Genomic DNA, 20,653 nt, shown 5'->3' on the forward strand with positions numbered 1-20,653 from the left:
GTCCGTACTCCGACCGAGCTTGTTGTTCTCGTAGGTGACGCGCACCGGGAAGCGCGCCTGGCTGTTGCCGTCCGGGTCGCAGGAGATGAACGAGGGTACGGGGGTCGGCTGGATGGAGGGGAGCGGCGTGGGAAACCCGGTCGGAGATGCCGACGGAAGCGCCGACGGGCTCGGAGTGGGGGTGGGCGACGCGGACGGCGTCGACGACGGCGCGAAGCTGCGGCTCGGCGTGGGAGCGTGTGTCGGGACCTGCAAGGGGAGCCGCGGTAAGAATAGGATGCCTCTCGAATGAATTTTGCGCGAGACGCCGGTCCGCGCCGACGCGGGAATAGGCGTGGGAGATCCAGTCGGCATCCGGGTAGGACTGGCGCTCGGACTCGACGACGGAGCGCTCGTGGGAGATCCAGTCGGCGTCCCACTGGGACTCGCGCTGGGACTCGCACTCGGCGTATTCGTCGGCAGGAAGCTCGGCGCGGCCGTCGGGGCGTGCGTGGGAACCTACCGAAATGAGTCAACGCTGCGTCAGTGAGATGCGCTACGCTCACCGATGCGGGTATGCGGGTAGGACCCGGCGACGGGAACAAGCTAGGATAGCTTGTGGGAGCCGCTTTCGGCTCGGCCGTCGGACACGCAGACGGACTCGCCGACGGACTCGACGACGGAGCACCGCTGGGCTCGGCGGTCGTCGGCGAGCGCGTCGGCGCCGGCGTGTGGCTCACCTCAAAGTCCGCGGAATCGCCGACTTCCGGAGCGTCCTCGCAGACGACATCGAGCGTGTAATCGTCGACCTGCGCCGCGTCCGCGACGTTGACCTCGCTGTCGCCGTCGTTGGCCACGCCCGTCTGCGTCGCGACGACTTCGCCGTCGCGCAGCGCGACCGTCACCTGGACCGTCGCGCAGGCGTCGGCGCTGCCGCGGTACGTCCACGTCGTCTCGCATGCGAGGCCCGCGACGCACGTCCAGCCCGTGCCGATGCTCTCGATCTGGATGAAGGTCGCGGTCGGCGCGCTGGAGGGCAGGGCGCTGGGGCTGCTCGACGGATGCGGGCTCGGCGCGCCGGAGGGCGGGGAGCTCGGGGACGAGGACGGCGCGGGCGTTGGGTGGGCCGAAGGTGTCGCGGAGGGAGTCGCCGAAGGCGGTGGAGACGGCGCACCGGTTGGGTGCGCGGACGGACGCGAGCTGGGGAGCGTGGTGGGACAACCAGAAGGCGCGCTCGAAGGGATCCCGCTCGGTGCCGCCGTCGTAGGCGTCTCCGAGGGCGCCGGACTGGGCGCCCCCGACGGCGCGCTCGACGGCCCCGCCGACGGAGGCGAAGTCGGCGCGGCCGAGGGACACGCGCTGGGTGCTGCTGTCGTTGGCGTTTCCGTAGGAGCGCTGAATGGCTGCGCGCTGGGCGCGCTCGACGGCGCGCCGCTCGGCGTTGCTGACGGAATCGAGGAAGGCGCCGCCGACGGCGCGGGCAGCGGTTGGACGGTGGGAAGCGGAACCGGCTCGGCCGACGGCGGCGACGTCGGCGCGTAGGACGGCGCGGGACTCCTCGGGACGATCGTCGGCTGCGGCAACCTAGAGAGACGGGATGCGTTGGCCTGCCCGGGCGCGGGACGCCGGAGCTCGCGGCGCGTCGGTGGGCTCCTCGGACGGCGCCGGCGTCGGAAAGTACGACGGCGAGCTCGTGGGTGCCCCCGAAGGCGGCAGCGAGGGACTCGGCGACGGGTGGGGCGTCGGCAGCGGCGTCGGCAGCGGCGTCGGCTGCGGCGTCGGCTGCGGCGTCGGCTGCGGCGTCGGAGCCGGCGTCGGGACCGGCGTCGGGACCTGGGCGCGCCGGTCACCGAAAGCAGTCCGCGTCCGAAGGCGCGGGGCGCGCGCGGGCGTCGGCGCGGGCGTCGGGAGCGGCGTGGGCCGGGGCGTCGGCGCCGTCGACGGCGCGGGCGTCGTCGGCGCGGCCGTCGACGGCCGCCGCGTCGCCGTCGGCGAGAGGCTCGGCGCGGCCGTCGGGTACTTGGACCAGGGCGCGCAGACGTTCTCGTACCAGAGCAGCGTGTCGTCCTTCGACGCCGCGGTGAGGACGTCGACGTCGCCGTCGCCGTCGACGTCCTCGCCAAAGACGAACGCGGGCCCGTCCTTGCCGTCGGCGACGACGTGCTCGGCGAAGGACATGGCGCCGTCGTTCTCGTACCAGGCGACCGCGTCGTCGGTGTAGAGCGCGAGCGCGACCTGGGCAGCACAAGGGTGATTCAACGTCGCTTCAACGTGAGTGTTCCGCGCGCGCGCGTAACGAAAAACACATCCACGCTTCGAGACCGTTCCGAGAGATGATCGCTCGTCCAAAAATCAGCCGAAACGAGTGGAAAACGGCCGAGATATGAGCCTTTGAAGTTGGGAATTTCGCTCTCTTGTGCTGCCCCGAGCGCGACGTCGACGTCGCCGTCGCCGTCGAAGTCCGCGGGGAAGAGGAACCGCGCGCCCGGCGCGTGCGCGTCGATGACCCGCTCCGCGAGGCCGACGGGCGCGCCGCCGTCGTTCTCGTACCAGGACGCCGTGTCGCCCTGCATGCACGCGGAGAGCACGTCCACGTCGCCGTCGCCGTCCTGGTCGCGGCCGTAGACCTGCGGCGCGCGGCGCGTTCCCCCCCCCGGCCGAGGATCCCTCGAGCCCCGGGGCGCGGCCGCGGACGAAGCGCGCGCCGCCGCAGAGCGTCGTGACGACGCGCTCCGCGAAGGACTGGGCCCCGTCGTTCTCGTACCACGCGACCGTGTCGTCGTCGGTGGACGCCGACAGCACGTCGACGTCGCCGTCGCCGTCGACGTCGACGGCGAAGACGGCGTAGACGCCGTCGGCCGCCGCCTCGACGACGGCCTTGGAGAAGGCCTCGGCGTCGTTCGCGTACCAGGCGACGGCGTCGTCGTCCATGTTCGCGGCGAGCGCGTCGACGTCGCCGTCGCCGTCGACGTCGACGGCGTAGATCTGCTTCACGCCCGCCGCGGCGCCGTCGATGGCCCGGCCGCAGGCGAAGCTCAGCTGGCCGTCGTTGGCGCACCAGGCGACCTCGTCGCCGTTCGTCGCTCCGTAGACGAGGTCCCAGTCGCCGTCGCCGTCGACGTCGGCGGCCCAGATGGACGCGGGCTTGGCGACGCCCGCGTCGACGACGACGCGCTCCGTGAAGGACTCGGCGCCGTCGTTCTCCCACCAGGCGATGACGTCGTCGCTCTGCTCAGCGACGACGAAGTCGACGTCGCCGTCGCCGTCCGCGTCGAACGCGAACCTGGCGGCCGACGGGTGCGCCCGACGTCCGAGGCCCGCGCCTCCGTCGGTTCCCACTCGGTTCGGCCCGGTTGTGGACGAGCGATCGTCTCTCGACGCGCGGGCGCTCGCTCCGGAACGAACGCGCGCGGAGCGCTCGCGTCGAATCACCCCTCGTCGGCCCCGGCGGCGAACGCGAACGCGGAATTGTCGCACGCGTCGTCGACGAGGTGCTCGGCGAAGGCGACCTCGCCGCAGAGCGCCATCGTCGGCCGCGCGCTCGGCGGCGCCGTCGCGCAGTCGTTCTCGTACCACGCGACCGTGTCGTCGTTGTAGGACGCCGAGAGTGCGTCGATGTCGCCGTCGCCGTCGACGTCGATGGCGTAGACGGAGCGGGCACCGTCCGCCGAGTCGGCGATGACGCGCTCCGTGAAAGACTGCGAGCCGTCGTTCTCGTACCACGCGACCGTGTCGTCGCCGATGGACGCCGAGAGCGCGTCGACGTCGCCGTCGCCGTCGACGTCGATCGCGAGGACGGAGAGGGCGTAGTCGGCGAGCGTCGTGATGATGCGCTCGGTGAAAGACTGGGACCCGTCGTTCTCGTACCACGCGACGGTGTCGTCGAGGCCGGAGGCCGAGAGCGCGTCGACGTCGCCGTCGCCGTCGACGTCGATCGCGAAGACGGAGTAGGCGCCGTCCGCCGAGTTTGTAATGACACGCTGCGTGAAGGACTGGGAGCCGCCGTTCTCGTACCACGCGACCGTGTCGTCGTTGTAGGACGCCGACAGCGCGTCGACGTCGCCGTCACCGTCGAGATCGATCGCGAAGACGGAGAGGGCGTTGTCGGGTGTGCCGACGACGTACTCCGTGAAGGACTCGGACCCGTCGTTCTCGTACCACGCGACCGTGTCGTCGAGGCCGGAGGCCGACAGCGCGTCCGCGTCGCCGTCGCCGTCGACGTCGATCGCGAAGACGGAGTAGGCGCCGTCCGCCGAGTTTGTAATGACACGCTGCGTGAAGGACTGGGAGCCGTCGTTCTCGTACCACGCGACCGTGTCGTCGTTGTAGGACGCCGAGAGCGCGTCGACGTCGCCGTCGCCGTCGAGATCGATCGCGAAGACGGAGAGGGCGTTGTCGGGTGTGCCGACGACGTACTCCGTGAAGGACTCGGACCCGTCGTTCTCGTACCACGCGACCGTGTCGTCGAGGCCGGAGGCCGACAGCGCGTCCGCGTCGCCGTCGCCGTCGACGTCGATCGCGAAGACTGAGATGGTGCCGTCCGCCGAGTTCGTGATGACGCGCCCGGAGAACGAGACGCTCGCGCAGTTGGCCGTCGGCCGCGGCGTCGGCGTCGCCGTCGGCGCGTGCGTGCCGCAGTCGTTCTCGTACCACGCGACCGTGTCGTCGTCGATGGACGCCGACAGCGCGTCGACGTCGCCGTCGCCGTCGACGTCGATGGCGTAGACGGCGATGGCACCGTCCGCCGAGTTCGTGATCTCACGCTCAGTGAAGGACTCGGACCCGTCGTTCTCGTACCAGGCGACCGTGTTGTCGAAGTAGGACGCCGACAGCGCGTCGACGCCGCCGTTGCCGTCGACGTCGATCGCGAAGACGGAGTAGGCGTAGTCCGCCGAGTTCGTGATGACGCGCTCGGTGAAAGCCTCGGACCCGTCGTTCTCGTACCACGCGACAGTATCGTCCAAGGCGGACGCCGACAGCGCGTCGACGTCGCCGTCGCCGTCGACGTCCATCGCGTAGACGGAGACGGCGCCGTCCGCCGTGTTCGTGATGACGCGCTGCGTGAAGGACTGGGACCCGTCGTTCTCGTACCACGCGACCGTGTCGTCGTCCCAGATCGCGGAAAGCGCGTCCGTGTCGCCGTCGCCGTCGACGTCGATGGCGAAGACCCAGATGGTGGCGTCCGCCGAGTCCGTGATCACGCGCGCGGTGAAGGACTCGGACCCGTCGTTCTGGTACCACGCGACCGTGTCGTCATACTGCACTGCCGCGAGCGCGTCGACGTCGCCGTCGCCGTCGACGTCGATCGCGAAGACGCAGCGGACGCCGTCCGCCGCGTTCTTGATGACGCGCGCCGCGAACGCTTGCGATCCGTCGTTCTCGTGCCACCTGACCGTGTCGTCGTAGGAGGACGCCGACAGCACGTCGACGTCGCCGTCGCCGTCGACGTCGATCGCGAAGACGGAGAAGGCGCCATCCGCCGAGTTCGTGATGACGCGCTTCGTGAAGGACTCGGACCCGTCGTTCTCGTACCACGCGACGGTGTCGTCGTCGCGGGACGCCGACAGCACGTCGACGTCGCCGTCGCCGTCGACGTCGAACGCGAAGACTTGTCTCACGACGTCCGCCAGCGTCGTTATGACGGTCTTCGTGAACGAGACGCTCGCGCAGTTGGCCGTCGGCCGCGGCGTCGGCGTCGCCGTCGGCGCGTGCGTGCCGCAGTCGTTCTCGTACCACGCGACCGTGTCGTCGTCGCCCGACGCCGACAGCGCGTCGACGTCGCCGTCGCCGTCGACGTCGAGCGCGAAGACGGATTTGGCGCCATTTGCCAGCGTCGTGATGATGTGTTCGGTGAAGGACTGGGAGCCGTCGTTCTCGTACCACGCGACCGTGTCGTCGTCGCCCGACGCCGACAGCGCGTCGACGTCGCCGTCGCCGTCGACGTCGAGCGCGAAGACGGAGTAGGCGGCGTCCGCCGAGTTTGTGATGACGCGCTCGGTGAAGGACTCGGTCCCGTCGTTCTCGTACCACGCGACCGTGTCGTCGAGCTGGGACGCCGAGAGCGCGTCGACGTCGCCGTCGCCGTCGACGTCGAGCGCGAAGACGGAGCGGGCGAAGTCCGCGAGTGCCGTGATGATGCGCTGCGTGAAGGACTGGGACCCGTCGTTCTCGTACCAGGCGACCGTGTCGTCGACCCCGGACGCCGAGAGCGCGTCGACGTCGCCGTCGCCGTCGACGTCGATCGCGAAGACGGAGTGGGCGGCGTCGGCGGCGGCGCTGATGACGTGCGCCGCGAAGACGGAGGAGGCGCCGCAGTCCTCGGAGCCGCCGTAGAAGGTCGCCCCGCTGTCGTACGCGTCGTCGTGCGCGACGCACGCGAGCTCGAGCGTCGCGCAGTCCCAGCTCCCGCCGCTCCCGTAAGCGGCGACGCCGGCCGAGCTCGGGTCGTCGAGGCACCAGTACGAGCCGTCCACGGTCCCGTCGCAGTAGGTCTGGACCTGGGCGAGGCTGTTGCAGTCGGCGCCGCCGAGCGTCACGGCGCACGAGCACGCCTCCGCCGGGCCGCTCTCGTACCACTCGACGTCGTCGCCGACGTACGTCGCCGACAGCGCGTCGACGTCGCCGTCGCCGTCGACGTCGACGGCGTAGACGGAGCGGGCGCCGTCCGCCGAGTTCGTGATGACGCGCTCCGTGAAGGACTGGGAGCCGTCGTTCTCGTACCACGCGACGGTGTCGTCGCTGTAGGACGCCGACAGCGCGTCGACGTCGCCGTCGCCGTCGACGTCGATCGCGAAGACGGAGCCGGCGTTGTCCGCCGAGTCGGTGATGACGCGCTCGGCGAAGGACTGGGAGCCGTCGTTGTCGTACCACGCGACCGTGTCGTCGTTGGTAGACGCCGACAGCACGTCGACGTCGCCGTCGCCGTCGACGTCGATGGCGAAGACGGCATGGGCGTAGTCCGCCGAGTCGGTGACGACGCGCTCGGCGAACGCGACGCTCGCGCAGGTCTGGGCCGCGGCGCCGGCGGCGAACCAGAGGAGCGCGCCGAGCGGCTGGAACCGCCCCCGGCGCGCCATCGTCTGCGCTTCTTATTGGAGTTTCATCCAATGGTTTCATCGAAGGTTGATCACGCAGATTCGGGGTTGTGGGTGACGTGCTGAACCTCGAACTTCGACAACAGTGACGCTCTTGAACAAAATGAGCACAATGCGAACCATCCTGTGCAGCGCGGCGCTGCTCACTGCAGCCAATGCCTTCACAGCACCGGCGCGACGCCTGTCGACCGTGGCGCGGCGTGCGACCGTCGCCGAGTGGCGCGACGCCTGCGGCGACGGCGTCGTGAGCTACGCGGACTTTGGGCTGAGGCTCACGCCCTACCTGTCGAGCGCCTCGGCGGCGGACGTGGGCCGCGAGCCGGGCTCCTGCGACCCCTGGGACCCGAAGTCGCCCGAGTACTGCAGCCCGACGGCGCCGGCGAAGGAAAAAAAGACGCTCCGCCTCTTCGCGCTCTTCACTTTGTGGTACGCGCTCAACACGGGCTACAACATCGGCAACAAGATGGTCCTCAACGCCCTCCCCATCCCCTGGACGTCGGCGACCATCGAGCTCTTCTTCGGCCTGCCCTACGTGGGCCTGCTCTGGGCGAGCGGCCTCCGGAAGGCGCCGTCGCTCTCCGCGGCGAACGTGCGGACGCTCTGCCCGTCCGCGTTCTTCCTCGCGTGCACGCACGTCGCCGGCGTCATCTCCTTCGGCGCCGGCGCGATCTCCTTCACGCACATCCTCAAGGCGACGGAGCCCGTCTGGTCCGCGCTCATCTCCGCGGTCGTCTTCCGCGAGGTGCTCCCGCTGCCGGTGCTCGCGACGCTCGTGCCCATCATCGGCGGCGTCGGCCTCGCGTCGCTCAAGGAGCTGTCCTTCACGACCGTGGGCTTCGTCGCCGGCACGCTGTCCGCGGTGACGTCCGCGTCCAAGGCCATCTTCTCGAAGAAGGTCCTCGACGGCAAGCCCCTCGGCAAGAACCTCACGCCGGCGAACATGTTCGCCGTGCTGACGATCCTCGGCTTCCTCATGATCCTGCCCGCGTCCCTCGCCGTCGAGGGCCCGGGGACCGTCGCGGCGGCCTGGGCCGCCGCGCGCGCGGACGGCCACTCGGCGCTCGAGCTCTGGGGCCTCCTCGGCGCGAGCGGCTTCCTCTACTACCTCTACAACGAGGTCGCCTTCCTCGCGCTCTCCGAGGTCGGCCCGCTCACGCACGCCGTGACGAACACGGTGAAGCGCGTCGTCATCATCCTCGCGTCCGTCGTCGTCTTCCAGACGCCCATCACGCCGCTCGGCTGCCTCGGGTCCGGCGTCGCCATCGCCGGCGCGCTCCTCTACTCCCTCGCCAAGCGCAAGTACTAGCCGCCCCCCCGCCTAACTCCCCGCTAGGGCCGCGACGCGACGTGCGCGATGATCGCGTGGCAGAAGTCGACGAGGTCCGCGGGCGTGCGGCTCGACACGAGCGGGCCGTCGACGACGACGGCCGCGTCGACGAAGGTCGCGCCGGCGTTGACGACGTCGTCCTTGATGGCCGCGAAGGCCGTGCAGCGCCGGCCCTTGGCCACGGGGTCGCCCGTCGGAGTGGCGCGCGGAGGCAGATCGCCGCGACGCACTTGCCCGCCTCGACGCAGGCGACGACGGCCCGGAGCATGCCCGCGCTCCGCCGCATGTAGTCCGGCGCGAAGCCGCCGGGCAGCACGAGGCCGTCGAGCGCGGCGACGTCGAGGTCGTCGATCGCGACGTGCGACTTGACGGGGTAGCCGTACTTGCCCGTGTACTTCGTGCCGGCCGGGTGCGCGCCGACGACGAGCACCTCGGCGCCCTCCTCCTCGAGGCGCAGCTTCGGGAACGTGACCTCGAGGTCCTCGAAGGCGTAGTCGACGAAGATGGCGACGCGCTTCCCGAGCAGGCGCTGCGGGAACTCCATGACGAGGCTCGTCGGCACCGGCGGCGGCGCCGGCTCCTTGGCTCGAGCGAGGGGAAGGCCGTAAAAGTCGCCAGCCATGCAAGGAGCGTCGAGAGAAGCGGCGCGGTGCGAGCGCAGCAGTGCGAGCCTCGCGCCCAGCCTTTGCTGACCAAATTTTAGGTCGGCGTTGCACCGCGTATGGCGACGGTGCAGCCGCAGCCCAGCGTTGGGCACCCCTCCAGCCCCCCCTGCGCGCCACCGCCATGCCGCCGAAGAAGAAGAAGAAGGGCCGCAAGTCGCGGTCGTCGACGCCCGGGGGCCAGGACACGGTGGGCGCGACGCTCAAGGCGCGCCTCGAGGAGGTGACCGCGGAGTACGAGGCCGGCGTCGCCCGGCGCGAGGCGCTCGGCAAGGCGCGCCTCGAGCGCATGGAGGTCCTGGCGGCGCTGGAGGCGGAGGCGGAGCTGCGGCGGCGCGGGCAGGACGACGCCGGCGAGCGGGCGCTGGAGCGGCACGAGGAGGCGGTCTCCGACTTGGAGGGGAGAATCGACGAGCTGTCCGCGGAGCGCGCGACGCTCGAGGTCGAGCTCGGCGCGCTCGACCTCGCCGTGGGCACGAACGAGCGCCTGCGGCACGAGGTCTTCGACGCGCGGCGCGCCTTCGAGAAGGAGGACGGCCTCATGGGCGGCGAGGAGGCGCGCGTCAAGGAGGCGTCGTTCGAGATGCGGATGCAGATCGAGGGCCTGAGCCGCCGCACGCTCCGCGACCTGGACAGCGACTACAAGGCGTCGGCGGAGCAGAACATCGAGCTCGAGGCGCGCACCGCCGCGGAGCACAACCGGGAGCTGAGCAAGCGCCTGGAGGCGCGGAGTTTGGAGGCCGTCGAGCTGCTGGCGGCGCAGTCGGGCCGCGCGAAGCGGCTCCGGGACACGCGCGTCGTCCGCGAGATGCTCGCCGACGCGAAGCGCGAGCACGACGCGCGCATCGACAAGATCACGCGCCAGAAGGCGCGCGCGGAGTCGACGGCAGGGCAGGAAAAGAGAGCGAAATTCCCAACTTCAAAGGCTCCTATCTCGGCCGTTTTCCACTCGTTTCGGCTGATTTTTGGACGAGCGATCATCTCTTGGAACGGTCTCGAAGCGTGGATGCTTTTTCCGGAACGCGCGCGCGCGGAACACCCACGTTGAAGCGAACTTGAATCTCTCTTTTCCTGCCCAGGTCGACGGCCATCGAGAAGAACGCGGACATCGCGGACGCGCACGCGGCGCTCCGCGCGGCGCAGCGCCAGCGCGACGTCGCCGTCGAGGCCGCGAAGCGCCTCGCTTATTTACACGCGAAGCTCGACCAGACGCGCGCGTCGACGGTGCGGCGGCGGTCGCGCGCGCTCGCGCTCGCGCGCGCGCTCGACAAGTGCGCGGTCGACTTCGAGGCGCGCGCGGCGCTCGGCGCGCCGCCGCCGACCATCGCCGTCGACGCCGACTACCCGCGCCTCGTCGACACGCCCACGCGCGCGCCGCGCGCGCTCGGCGACGACGAGGGCGACGCGTCCGCGACGACGGCGGACGACGACGACGACGACGGCGGCGGCCTCGGCGGGGACCACTTCTCGAACCTCGCCTGCATCCGCATGTGGAACTCGCGCCTCGCGTAAAAGGACTCGGCGTGGACCGCGGGACATGGTGCTGCCAAATTGACCTCGAATTGAAGTGCACTTTGAAGTTGCAAGAGTGGCAGAGCACTATCTGACTCCAGGAGCACTTGGATGGCAAAGCACAATCTGCGGCGCGCGCCGCTCGTGCTCGCATGGATGGCCTTGCAAGCCCGGGGCCTCGCGGAGCGGCGGCGCGTGCTGCAGGGCGGCGGCTGCGCAGCGGCCGCATCGCTCTGGCCCGGCGGCGCCGCCGCCGCCGCGCCGCTGCCGACCTGGGACCTGGGCAACGGCGTCGCGATGCCGACGCTGGCCCTGAACACCGTCGGGCTCACCGTCGAGTCGACGGAGCGCGCGGTGCTCGCGGCGCTCGACGCCGGCGTCTCGCACGTCGACTTCCACCCGGGCGTCGAGCGCGACGGCGTCGCGCGCGCGCTCCGGCGGGCGCCGCGGGGCTCGCTCTTCCTCACGACGAAGGTGCAGTCGCAGCAGGGGAACCCGGGCGTCAGTCCCGCGGCGGCCGCGGACCTGTGCCGCCGGCAGATCGACGCCGACCGGCGCGCGCTCGGCGTCGACGCATTGGACATGTGGCTCGTCCGCGATTCTCCGAACTGCGACGTCGTGCGGAGCCAGTGGGCCGTGCTCGAGGACGCGCGGCGGCGGGGGGCCGTGCGGGCCATCGGCACGGTCAACTTCTGCGAAGCGCAGCTCGACTGCCTCCTCGCGACGGCGGACGTCGCGCCCGCGGTCAACTACTACATGCTGCACGTGGGCATGGGCGCCGACGCGCACGGGCTCCGGTCCCACGGCGAGGCGCGCGGCGTCCGGACCTTCGCCTACGGCGCGCTGGGGGAACCGGGGCCGAGCGCCGACCTCCTCGCGGACGGCCCCCTCGCGCGCGTCGGTGCCAAGTACGGCAAATCGCCCGAGGAGGTCGCGGTGCGCTGGCTCACGCAGATCGGCGTCGCCGTGTCCGCGCGGCCGACGACGCGCTTCGGCCTCGGCGTCAGCGCCTGCGACGGCGACGGCTCCTGCGCGGCCGGGCTCCGCAAGCGCGCGGCGACCTTCGACTGGACCCTGTCCAAGGCCGACGTCGCGGCGCTCTCGAAGCTCGCGGCGCCGGACTCGCCGACGCCCGCGCTCTTCTCCAAGGCCTGCAACCCGGACCTGGGCACGGGCAGCGCCAGGGACCCGCTCCGCGTGCTCTAAAAAGCGGCGATTACCCGCCGAGGCACCGATCGCACGCGGGCCAGGACGCGTTCGCGCACCACGGCTCCGCGCAGGTCCGCCGCCAGGGCTCGGGCGGCAGCGCGAGCCCCGCGGCGGCGAGGATGCGCGCCGACGCGTTGGCGACGTCGGCGACGTAGGCGTCGAAGGGCAGCTCGAGCCGGGGCCGGCCCGCGCGGTCGAGCGCCTCGCGCGCGAAGCGGAAGCGCGCGGCGACCCTGCGCTCGTAGTCGCGCGTCGCCGCGTCGGGCCGGCAGGCGTCCTTCGCCGCCGCGTGGGCGTCCGGCGTGTGGCCCCAGTCGCCGTGGGCCCGCGCGTTGTCGAGGGAGCAGCGCGCGGCCGCGGCGTCGCGCTCGAGGAGCACCGCGGCGACGCCCGGCGCCGTCACGAGCTCCGCGAACTTGGGGTCGCGGTCGCCCTCGACGAAGTTGTCGACGTGGAGCTTCAACGCGACGACGCAGGTGTCGCCGCAGGCGTCGCGCACGACGGCGGGCCGCGATTCGCAGAACTTGGCCCGCGCGGCCGTCGCGTCGCCGAGCCAGTCGTCGTGGCCGAGGCCCTTCTTCGGCCGCCCGCGTTTCAGCACCGTCGGCAGGTCCAGGAAGTCGCTCGGGTGGCTGCCCTTGGCGTACTTGGGGAAGCCGGACGGGAACTTGTCGTAGTGGAGCAGCTCGTTGAACGACGCGCCGCACGGGTGGTCGCCGACGACCTCGGCCGCCTCCGTGGACGCGGACCGCCGCGTGGAGACGACGACGACGAGCTCGGCGGCCGCGCCGCCCAGGGTCCAGGGCGCCCCGGCGGCCCGCGCGACGCCGCCGGCGGACGCGAGGCGCCGCCGCGGTGGCCCGTCGGCGCCGCGGGGCCGGTCGAGCTCTCTGAGCAGCGCCGCGTAGGGCCCGCCGCTCCGGATGCCCGCCGCCGCCGCCCCGAGCACGCGCCGGCAGTCCGGCTCGTCGAGCACGGTGCGGTCGTCCGCGCGGGGCAGCGCGCCCGCGAGGTCGCCGGTCGCGGCCTCCTCCGCGTGCAATTTTCGGAAGACGTCGCCCGGCTTCGCGTTCTTCGGCGCCTGCGTGGCAATCAAATCTTCAACCCGACTTCAATGTGCGCGTATGCGACATCTTCGACGCAAGATCTTGAGCAGCGCTTCGAGAACTCGACGAGAGCAATCGATCCGTCCAAAAATCAGCCGAATCGACTTCGATGTGACCGAGCTCGAGAGGTTTGAAGTTTTCGCTGGACGGGGCGTTCCACTGGTTGATTTCCACACAGTTCGGCGCGTGCGCGGTCACGGGCCCCGGCGGCGGCACGCCGCAGGGCCGGTCCCGCCGCAGGAAGCCCAGGGCCTTTTGTTTCCGCGCGACCTTGGTCAGCGGCGCGCCGCCGACCTGGGCAGCAAAAGGGTGATTCAACGTCGCTTCAACGTGAGTGTTCCGCGCGCGCGCGTTCCGAGAGAAGCATCCACGCTTCGAGACCGTTCCGAGAGATGATCGCTCGTCCAAAAATCAGCCGAAACGAGTGAAAAATGGCCGAGATCGAAGCCTTTGAAGTTGGGAATTTCGCTCTCTTTTGCTGCCCTGCCGCCGACGGCGTTGTTCCGCACGTCGTCGTAGGCCACGTAGAACGACGGCGGCAGGGGCAGGAAGTTCGGCGACGCGCGGAACTCGACGCCGTCCTCGGCGAGGCAGTGGGGCAGCAGCTTGTCGCTCTGCGGGAAGGCCTCGCTGAACTCGCCGCGGCGCTGGAGGCACCGCGTCGGGCACGCGCCGCCCGCGAGCAGGCCCCGGCGGCCGAAGAGCCAGCCGCCGCCGCCGCAGAGCCGCGCGCCGAGGTCGCTGCGGCCGTGGACCTCGGCGCAGGGCGCGCCCCAGTAGGCCCGCGCGTCCGGCAGGGCCGCGACGTAGCGCCGCAGGGCGCCCGCCGCGAGGTACGCGTCGTCGTCGAGCGTCAGCGCCCATCGGAAGGGCCGCCGCGCGGCGAGCCAGGCGGCGAACTGCAGCCCCACGGGCCAGCGGAGCTGGGCGAGCTCGTAGCCGTTGGCTTTCGACGCCTCGTAGCGGGCCTGCCGCGGGAAGGCGCCCCACGCGCCCGGGGGCAGCCCTGCGAGCCGTAATGTCACCGTGGGGACCGTACCGTCGCTGCCGCAGGCGTCGGAGAGCAGCACGAGCGACGCGGACACGCGGCGGCCCCAGGTCGGCAGGATCATGGCGCCGACGCGCTTCTTCCACGTCGCCTGGCCCGTGACGACCATGACGAGCAGCTCGCTCGCGTCGAGGCGGCCCGTCCAGGCTTCGACGTCGCCGCCGCAGGCGCTCCAGAGCCGCGGGCACGTGCCGTTCGTCCCCGCGTCCCAGTCGTCCGCCGCGGACGCGAGCGCGAAGGCCGCGAGAACGGATGCGCGAAGCATTGCTATTCACGGCGCCATCGCGATGGGATGCCAGTTGTGAAGTTCACGAAAAATGGTTTGACTTTCAAGCTGCATATCGATCCGTATGGGCCCGGACCTGCGCGCCTAGCTCGTAGGGCTAGGCACGATGGACGCGGCGACGCTCGTGCTCGAGCCGCTGAAACGCGCGTCGACGAGCTCGTCGCGCCACACGGACGACGGTTCGTCGCCCGCCGACGCCGTCGCCGTCGACGGGAGCCGCTGCGTGCTGGGCCGCGCCGGCGGCGACTCCGTCGTGGCCGGCGTGACGACGCTCAACGTGTCGCGGGAGCAGGTCGCGCTCGAGCGGTGCGAGGGCGGCTGGCGCGCGACGCAGCGGGGCATGAACCCGTCCTGCGTGATCGCGGACGACGGCGTCCACGTGCTGCGCCGCGGCGAGTCGCGGCTCCTCCAGGACGGCGACGACGTCGTCCTCGACGGCAACTCGCTCATGGGCCGCGTGCGCAAGCAGGGCGGCTTCTGCGACGGCTTCCGCGTGCGGACGCGCGCGCCCGAGCCCGCGAGCCTCCTCGCGGCGAAGGACGCGGAGATCCGCGAACTGAAGCGGAAGCTCGAGGAGGCCGCGCGGCGGCCGCCGCGGCCCACGGTCATCCCGCGCGACGAGACGCCGCCGCCCGCCGTGGCCGTCCGGGCGACGGTCGTCGGCGGCGCGGACGCGTCGGTCGAGGCGCGGCCCCTCGCGGGCGAGACCGTCGGCGACCTCCGGCGGTCGCTCGCGGCCACGACGGGGCTCGCGCCGCCCTTCAAGGTCATCTTCCGCCAGCGCGTGCTCGACGACGACGCCGCGACGCTCGAGGGCGTCGGGCTCGTCGAGGACGCGGCCGTCGTCGTCGTCGCGGCGCCCTTCAGGGTCCGCGCGAGGGTCGTCGGCGGCGCCGAAGTCGCGGTCGACGCGCAGCGGACGCACGCCGTCGCGGCGCTCAAGGCGGCCATCGCCGGCGCGGCGGCGCTGACCGCGCCCTTCACGGTCATCTTCCGCCAGCGGCCGCTCGCCGACGACGCCGCGACGCTCGCCGACGAGGGCTTCGACGGCGACGCGGACGTCGTCGTCGTCGCCGCGCGCGCGGCGCCGCGGCCCGCGCGCTTCCGCTTCGCGGCGACGAACGCCGCGGTCGACGCCGACGCGCGCGCCGGCGCGACGGTCCGCGACGTCCTCGCGGCGACGCCGGGCTGCGCGGGCCACGCCGCGTCCTTCGGAGGGCGGCCGCTCGACCCCGACGCGCGCTGGGCCGACCTCGGCCTCGCCGGCGGCGCGGTCGTCGACCTCGCGGCGGCCCCGGCGGCGCCCTTCGCGGTCACGGTGAGGACGGCCGCGGGCGACGTCCGCGTCGAAACCGCGGCGGACGACGCCGTCGACGCCGTCGTCGCCCGCGTCGACGGCTGCGCGGGCCTCGTCTTCGCGGGCGCGCGCCTCGACGGGGCCGCGCCCCTGTCGCACTACAACGTCCAGAAGGGCCACGTGCTCCTCGCCGTGCCCGCGGCGGCGCCGGCCGACGCGCGGCGCGGCCTCCTCGACAGCTCCGACGACGACGACGACGGCGCCGCCGCCGCCGACGGCGCCGACGACGCCGACGACGCCGCGGCCGCCGCGCCGCCGCCCGCGGCCGCCGCGCCGCCGCCGGCCGCGCCGCCGCCGGCCGCGCCGCCACCGGCCGCGCCGTCGCGCTGGCCCCTCGCGGGCGCGCGCAAGGTCTTCGCCGTGTTCTCGCGGAACTGCCCGCCGAAGCTCTGCGCGATCCTCGGCGAGCTCCCGTGTGGAATTCAAATCTTCAACCCGACTTCAATGTGAGATTGTTCGACGGTTTGGACACAAGCTCTTCGGCTGCGCTTCGAGAGCTCAGCGAAAGCCATCGGTTCGTCCAAAAATCAGCCGAATCGACTTCGATTCGACCGAGCTAGAGAGGTGTGAAGTTTGGTCAGGACCGCCCACACCAGTGGTTGCATTCCTCACAGGCAAGCTCGTCGAGGACCTCGGCGGGTCCGTGGACTGCGCCGTCAGCGGCGACCGCTACGACGCCGCGCGCATCGGGCGGGACCGCGGCGGCTGCGGCGTCTCGCGGCGGACGACGCACGTCATCGTGAGCGACGACGAGGCGCGGCGCCAGCTCCGGTGCCGCGACGGCGGCCCGGGGCGGCGCCGGGAGCTGCTGGCCTACCTCGGCTTCGACCCGGCGGGCGGCGACGCCGGCGACCGGCTCTGGTTCGTGTCCCAGGGCTGGGCGCACGCGTCGCGCGGCGGCCGCGCCGACCTGTGTGGAAATCAACCACTGGTTTGGGGGGTCCCAACCGAACTTCAGAACTCTCTATCTCGGTCAAATCGAAGTCGATTCGGCTGATTTTTGGACGAATCGATTGCTCTCATCGAGTTCTCGAAGCACAGCAGAAAGCCTCGCGTCGAAACGGTCGCATACGCGCACATTGAAGTCGGGTTGAAGATTTGATTTCCACACAGGCGCCGACGAGCGCGACTTCCTCGCGACGCCGGGCCTCGCGCCGTCGGCGCTGCCGGAGCCCGTCGCCGCGGACGCACCGCCGCCGGCGGCGGCGCCCGCGGAGGTCGGCGCGGCGACGAAGCACGCGCTGGCCGCGATCCGGCGCGACGCGGAGGAGGCGGCCGGCGACGTTGAAGCGCGGCGCGCGGCGCGCGACGCGGGCGCGGCGACGCTCGAGGAGCTCCGGCCGTCGGCGCGCTACACGGGCCTGCGGCGCCTCGAGGGGCCGGCCAAGGCCTGGCGACCGGACGGCGACCGGCCGCGCGCGCACCGGCCGGCGAATACGAGGGCTTTGGACGCGTCCTTGGGCGACGCCGCGCGGCTCGAGGTCGACGTCGGCGGCGAGGCCGCGCTGCTCCGGGGCCCGTCGGTGCGCCTCGCGGACTACCTCGCGCTCTGCGCGCACGTCCGGGGCCTCGGCGGCGCGCCGCCGAGCGACCGCGTCGCCCCCGTCTTCGTCTTCTCGCGCGGCCGCGCCGAGTCGCCCTACGTGGACCAGGACCGGCCCCTGGCGCTGGGCGGCCACGCGCCGGGCCGGCTGCGCCACGTCTGGGTCGTCGTCGTGGACCCGGAGGAGCTCGAGGCGTACGCGTCGCGGCACCCGGACGCGCTCTTTCTGGCGCTCCCGCGAGCCGGCCGCGCGGTCGGCTACGCGCGGTCCGTCGCCCAGCGCGTCTGCTCCGTCGGCGCCACGGCCTGCGGCTTCTACTGGAGCGTCGACGACAACGTCGTGCGCTTCCAGAAGTGGGTCGCGACGCGCCAGGGGGGACGGGCCGAGGAGCGGCCGTCGGCCGACTTCTCCAAGTATCTCGAGGCGCTCCTCTACGCGCAGAACCTGCCCGACGCCGCCGAGTACGCGGAGATCGGCTTCCTGCGGCAGCGCGGCACGGCGGTCTGCGTGCGCCAGGCCCACGCGACGAACGTGCTCTCCGTCTACAAGTGCCTCTTGTTGAACAACGGCCTCTTAAGAAGCAAGTCCGTCGCCTACAACCCCGTGCTCAGCCGCTTCGAGGACATCGCTCTATCGCACGCCGCCGTCGCCGCGGGCCTGAAGACGCTCAAGTGCTACGGCTACTCCTACACGGCGGCGAACCTGCAGCGCGGCGGCTGCCAGGGCGGGACGAGAGCGCGACATGCCCGACTTCAAAGGCTCCGATCTCGGCCGTGTTCCACTCGTTTCGGCTGATTTTTGGACGAGCGATCATCTCTCGGAACGGTCTCGAAGCGTGGCTGCTTTTTCCGGAACGCGCGCGCGCGGCACACGCACGTTGAAGCGACGTTGAATCTCCCAGGCGGCTGCGCGAGCCTCCGGTTCCACCTCCGCGGCGACCACGGGCTGACGCGCGACGACGTCGCGGAGCCCCTCGCGCGCACGGGGCCCGTCGCGCCGGACGTCGAGCGCGAGGTGCGGACCATCGTCGACTGGGTCCAGTCCTGGGTCGACCGGGAGAGCTCCGACGTCGCCGGCGGCGAGCTCGTCGAGGCCGGCCGCGACGCCGTCGAGCTCGGCGACTCCGCCTTCGCGCTCGCGGACTGGGCGCCGGCGAGGCGCTGCGGCGGCGTCGACCTGGCCAAAACGACGTTCCGCAGCGAGCTCCTGCCCCACCAGTGGCGCGCGCTCGAGTTCCTCCGCGCCGCGGAGACGGACGCGGCGTTTCGGAGCCGGTGCCGCGCAGGGCGGGACAAGAGAGATTCAACGTCGCTTCAACATGAGTGTTCCGCGCGCGCGCGTTCCGGAAACAGCACCCACGCTTCGAGAGCGCTCCGAGGGATGATCGCTCGTCCAAAAATCAGCCGAAACGAGCGGAACACGACCGAGATAGGAGCCTTTGAAGTTGGGAATTTCGCACCCTTTTCCTGCCCAGGTGCCGCGGCGCCGTCTTAGGCGACGAGCCGGGCCTGGGCAAGACCGTCGTGACGCTCGCCGTGCTCGCGCTCCAGGACGGGGGGTCGAAGACGCTCGTCGTCGCGCCCAAGTCCATCGTGCTCCAGTGGATCGCGGAGGCGGAGAAGCACCTCGCCGTGTGGAAACCAACCGCTGGTTTGGGTGGTCCTGACCAACTTGAGAATTCTCTCGCTCGGTCACATCGAAGTCGATTCGGCTGATTTTTGGACGAATCGATTGCCCTTGTCGAGCTCTCGAAGTCCGGCCGAAGAGCTTGTGTCAAAACATTCGAATACGCGCACGTTGAAGTCGGGTGGAAGATTTGGTTTCCACGCAGGCACCTCGGCGACGCCGACGCGCGGCCGCTCGACGACGCGGCGGACTGCGGCTTCTGGGGCGCCGCGGGCCGGCGGCACGTGTTACGGGTGGCGACCTACGCCTTCGCGACGCGCCACGCGGCGCGGCTCCGCGGCCTCTTCGACCGCGTCGTCTTCGACGAGGCGCACTGCCTGCGGAACGAGAAGACGCGGCGCCACGCGGCGCTCCTCGACGTGGCCAGGCACGCGCCCGTCGTCCACTGCCTCACGGGCACGCCCGTGGTCAACGCGTCGACGGACGTGCTGAGCCTCTTCCGGGTCCTGGGCTACGGCGGCCCGCGGCCCGGCCGCGCGGCGCTCCGGGGGCTCTCGGCGCGGCTCATGCTGCGGCGGCGGCGCTGCGACCCGGCGCCCGACGGCGGGCCGCTCGTGCGGCTCCCGGAGAAGCGCGAGGAGGACGTCGTCGTGCCCTTCGCGACGGCGCGGGAGCGGCGGCGCTACGACCGGCTCCTCGACGACGCGCGGCGCGAGCTCACGCGCGAGCGGGCCGACGCGGGCGCGGCGCGCGCGGCCGCGCTCGTCTACCTGCAGAAGCTCTGCCTCGCCTGCCTCTTCGACGCCGACGACGTCGCCGGCGAGGAGGAGGTCGACGCGGAGGACGACGACGACGACGACGACGGCGGCGGCGGCGACGCGCGCGGGAAGCGGCGGCGGCCCGACGCGGCGCCCGCGCGGTCGACCAAGGTCGGGGCGCTCCTCGCCGTGCTCCGGCGGCCCCGCGTCGAGCGCGCCCTCGTCTTCTCGCGCTTCGCGTCCTTCCTGCGGGCCGCGGAGGCCGCCGCCGCCGCCGCGGGCCTCCGGACGCTGCGCATCGACGGCGCCGTGTCGCTGGCCGCGCGCCAGGCCGCGTGCGAGCGCTTCCAGCGCCGCGACGCGCGGGGCAACGTGGCGCTCTTCATCACCATCGGCGCCGGCGGCGAGGGGCTCAACCTCACGGCCGCGGACGCGGTCGTCCTCTGCGAGCCCTACTGGAACGAGCCCGTCGAGGACCAGGCGGTCGCGCGCGCGCACCGCATCGGCCGCGCGCGGCCCCTGGACGTCGTCCGCCTCCACATCGAGAAGACCGTCGAGGTGCCCATCGCCAAGCTGAAGCGCGACAAGGCCGCCGACGCCGCGCGGTTCCTCGACGCGGACGACGACGACGACGGCGCCGCGGACCGCCGCGCCAAGTCCCGGTCGCTCTCCATCGCCCAGCTGCGCGTCCTCTTCGACCTCGACGACGCCATGGACGAGTCGCCGGACCCCGTCGCGAGCCTCGAGAGCGCGGCGAGCGCCTAACTTGCGTGTTGTGTGGCTCCGACGCGCGCTTCCGACGAGTCGCGGGCCCGCGCGCGCGGCGCGAAGCTCGGAGGCGGCGCGAGACCGGCCACTTGTGCAGAGCTTACGATAATTCTCCACAGCTTCACCCTACTTGAGTAGCGCATTCCCAGGTAGGCGACACCCCCCCAGGCGCACCCCGCCTACAGCTTTGTATTATTATTATTATTATGGGTTTGTAAGCGCTCCGCGCGCGCGTCGCCGGGCTCGACGACGCCGCCGCGACGGTCAAGCTCCGGTCGTAGGACGCGGATCTACGACCCCTTTCCTCACACATCGTTCCTCCGAAGTCCCGGCCCCTTTGGAGGCCAGCACCCAGCGCCGACGCGTGCGGTAGTACG

The 20,653-nt window shown here is 71.9% G+C and overlaps 5 protein-coding genes across 5 annotated transcripts in view; 3 read left to right on the forward strand and 2 right to left on the reverse strand.

Annotated features, from left to right (window-relative positions):
• Positions 1 to 7,055, reverse strand: part of AURANDRAFT_71578 (hypothetical protein) — a gene marked incomplete at both ends in the record, with an annotated part of 29,048 nt that extends 21,993 nt beyond the window's left edge. The window contains 6 exons of the mRNA XM_009038461.1: positions 137 to 466; positions 720 to 1,008; positions 1,922 to 2,214; positions 2,343 to 2,606; positions 2,674 to 3,262; positions 3,412 to 7,055. Of these exons, the coding sequence (XP_009036709.1) occupies positions 137 to 466; positions 720 to 1,008; positions 1,922 to 2,214; positions 2,343 to 2,606; positions 2,674 to 3,262; positions 3,412 to 7,055 (5,409 nt within the window). The remainder of the gene's footprint in view (positions 1 to 136; positions 467 to 719; positions 1,009 to 1,921; positions 2,215 to 2,342; positions 2,607 to 2,673; positions 3,263 to 3,411) is intronic.
• Positions 7,056 to 7,476: 421 nt separating this feature from the next.
• On the forward strand, positions 7,477 to 8,367 carry AURANDRAFT_12504 (hypothetical protein; the record flags this gene model as incomplete). Its single annotated transcript, XM_009038348.1, has 1 exon — positions 7,477 to 8,367. A coding segment is annotated over one exon (891 nt), but the record flags the coding sequence as incomplete, so codon positions are not given.
• A 2,318-nt stretch (positions 8,368 to 10,685) lies between these two features.
• On the forward strand, positions 10,686 to 11,780 carry AURANDRAFT_63975 (hypothetical protein; the record flags this gene model as incomplete). Its single annotated transcript, XM_009038349.1, has 1 exon — positions 10,686 to 11,780. One exon carries the CDS (start codon positions 10,686 to 10,688, stop codon positions 11,778 to 11,780), a length of 1,095 nt encoding a protein of 364 aa, XP_009036597.1.
• A 1,384-nt stretch (positions 11,781 to 13,164) lies between these two features.
• On the reverse strand, positions 13,165 to 14,202 carry AURANDRAFT_63976 (hypothetical protein; the record flags this gene model as incomplete). The annotated part of the gene is made up of 2 exons (XM_009038460.1): positions 13,165 to 13,183; positions 13,271 to 14,202. 2 exons carry the CDS (start codon positions 14,200 to 14,202, stop codon positions 13,165 to 13,167), a joined length of 951 nt encoding a protein of 316 aa, XP_009036708.1.
• Positions 14,203 to 19,721: 5,519 nt separating this feature from the next.
• AURANDRAFT_7744 (hypothetical protein) lies at positions 19,722 to 20,108 on the forward strand (the record flags this gene model as incomplete). Its single annotated transcript, XM_009038215.1, has 1 exon — positions 19,722 to 20,108. A coding segment is annotated over one exon (387 nt), but the record flags the coding sequence as incomplete, so codon positions are not given.
• Between the last annotated feature and the right edge of the window lie 545 nt (positions 20,109 to 20,653).

The sequence above is a fragment of the Aureococcus anophagefferens genome (genome assembly GCF_000186865.1).
Source record: "Aureococcus anophagefferens unplaced genomic scaffold AURANscaffold_8, whole genome shotgun sequence".
In the NCBI taxonomy this organism is placed as follows: Eukaryota; class Pelagophyceae; order Pelagomonadales; family Pelagomonadaceae; genus Aureococcus; species Aureococcus anophagefferens.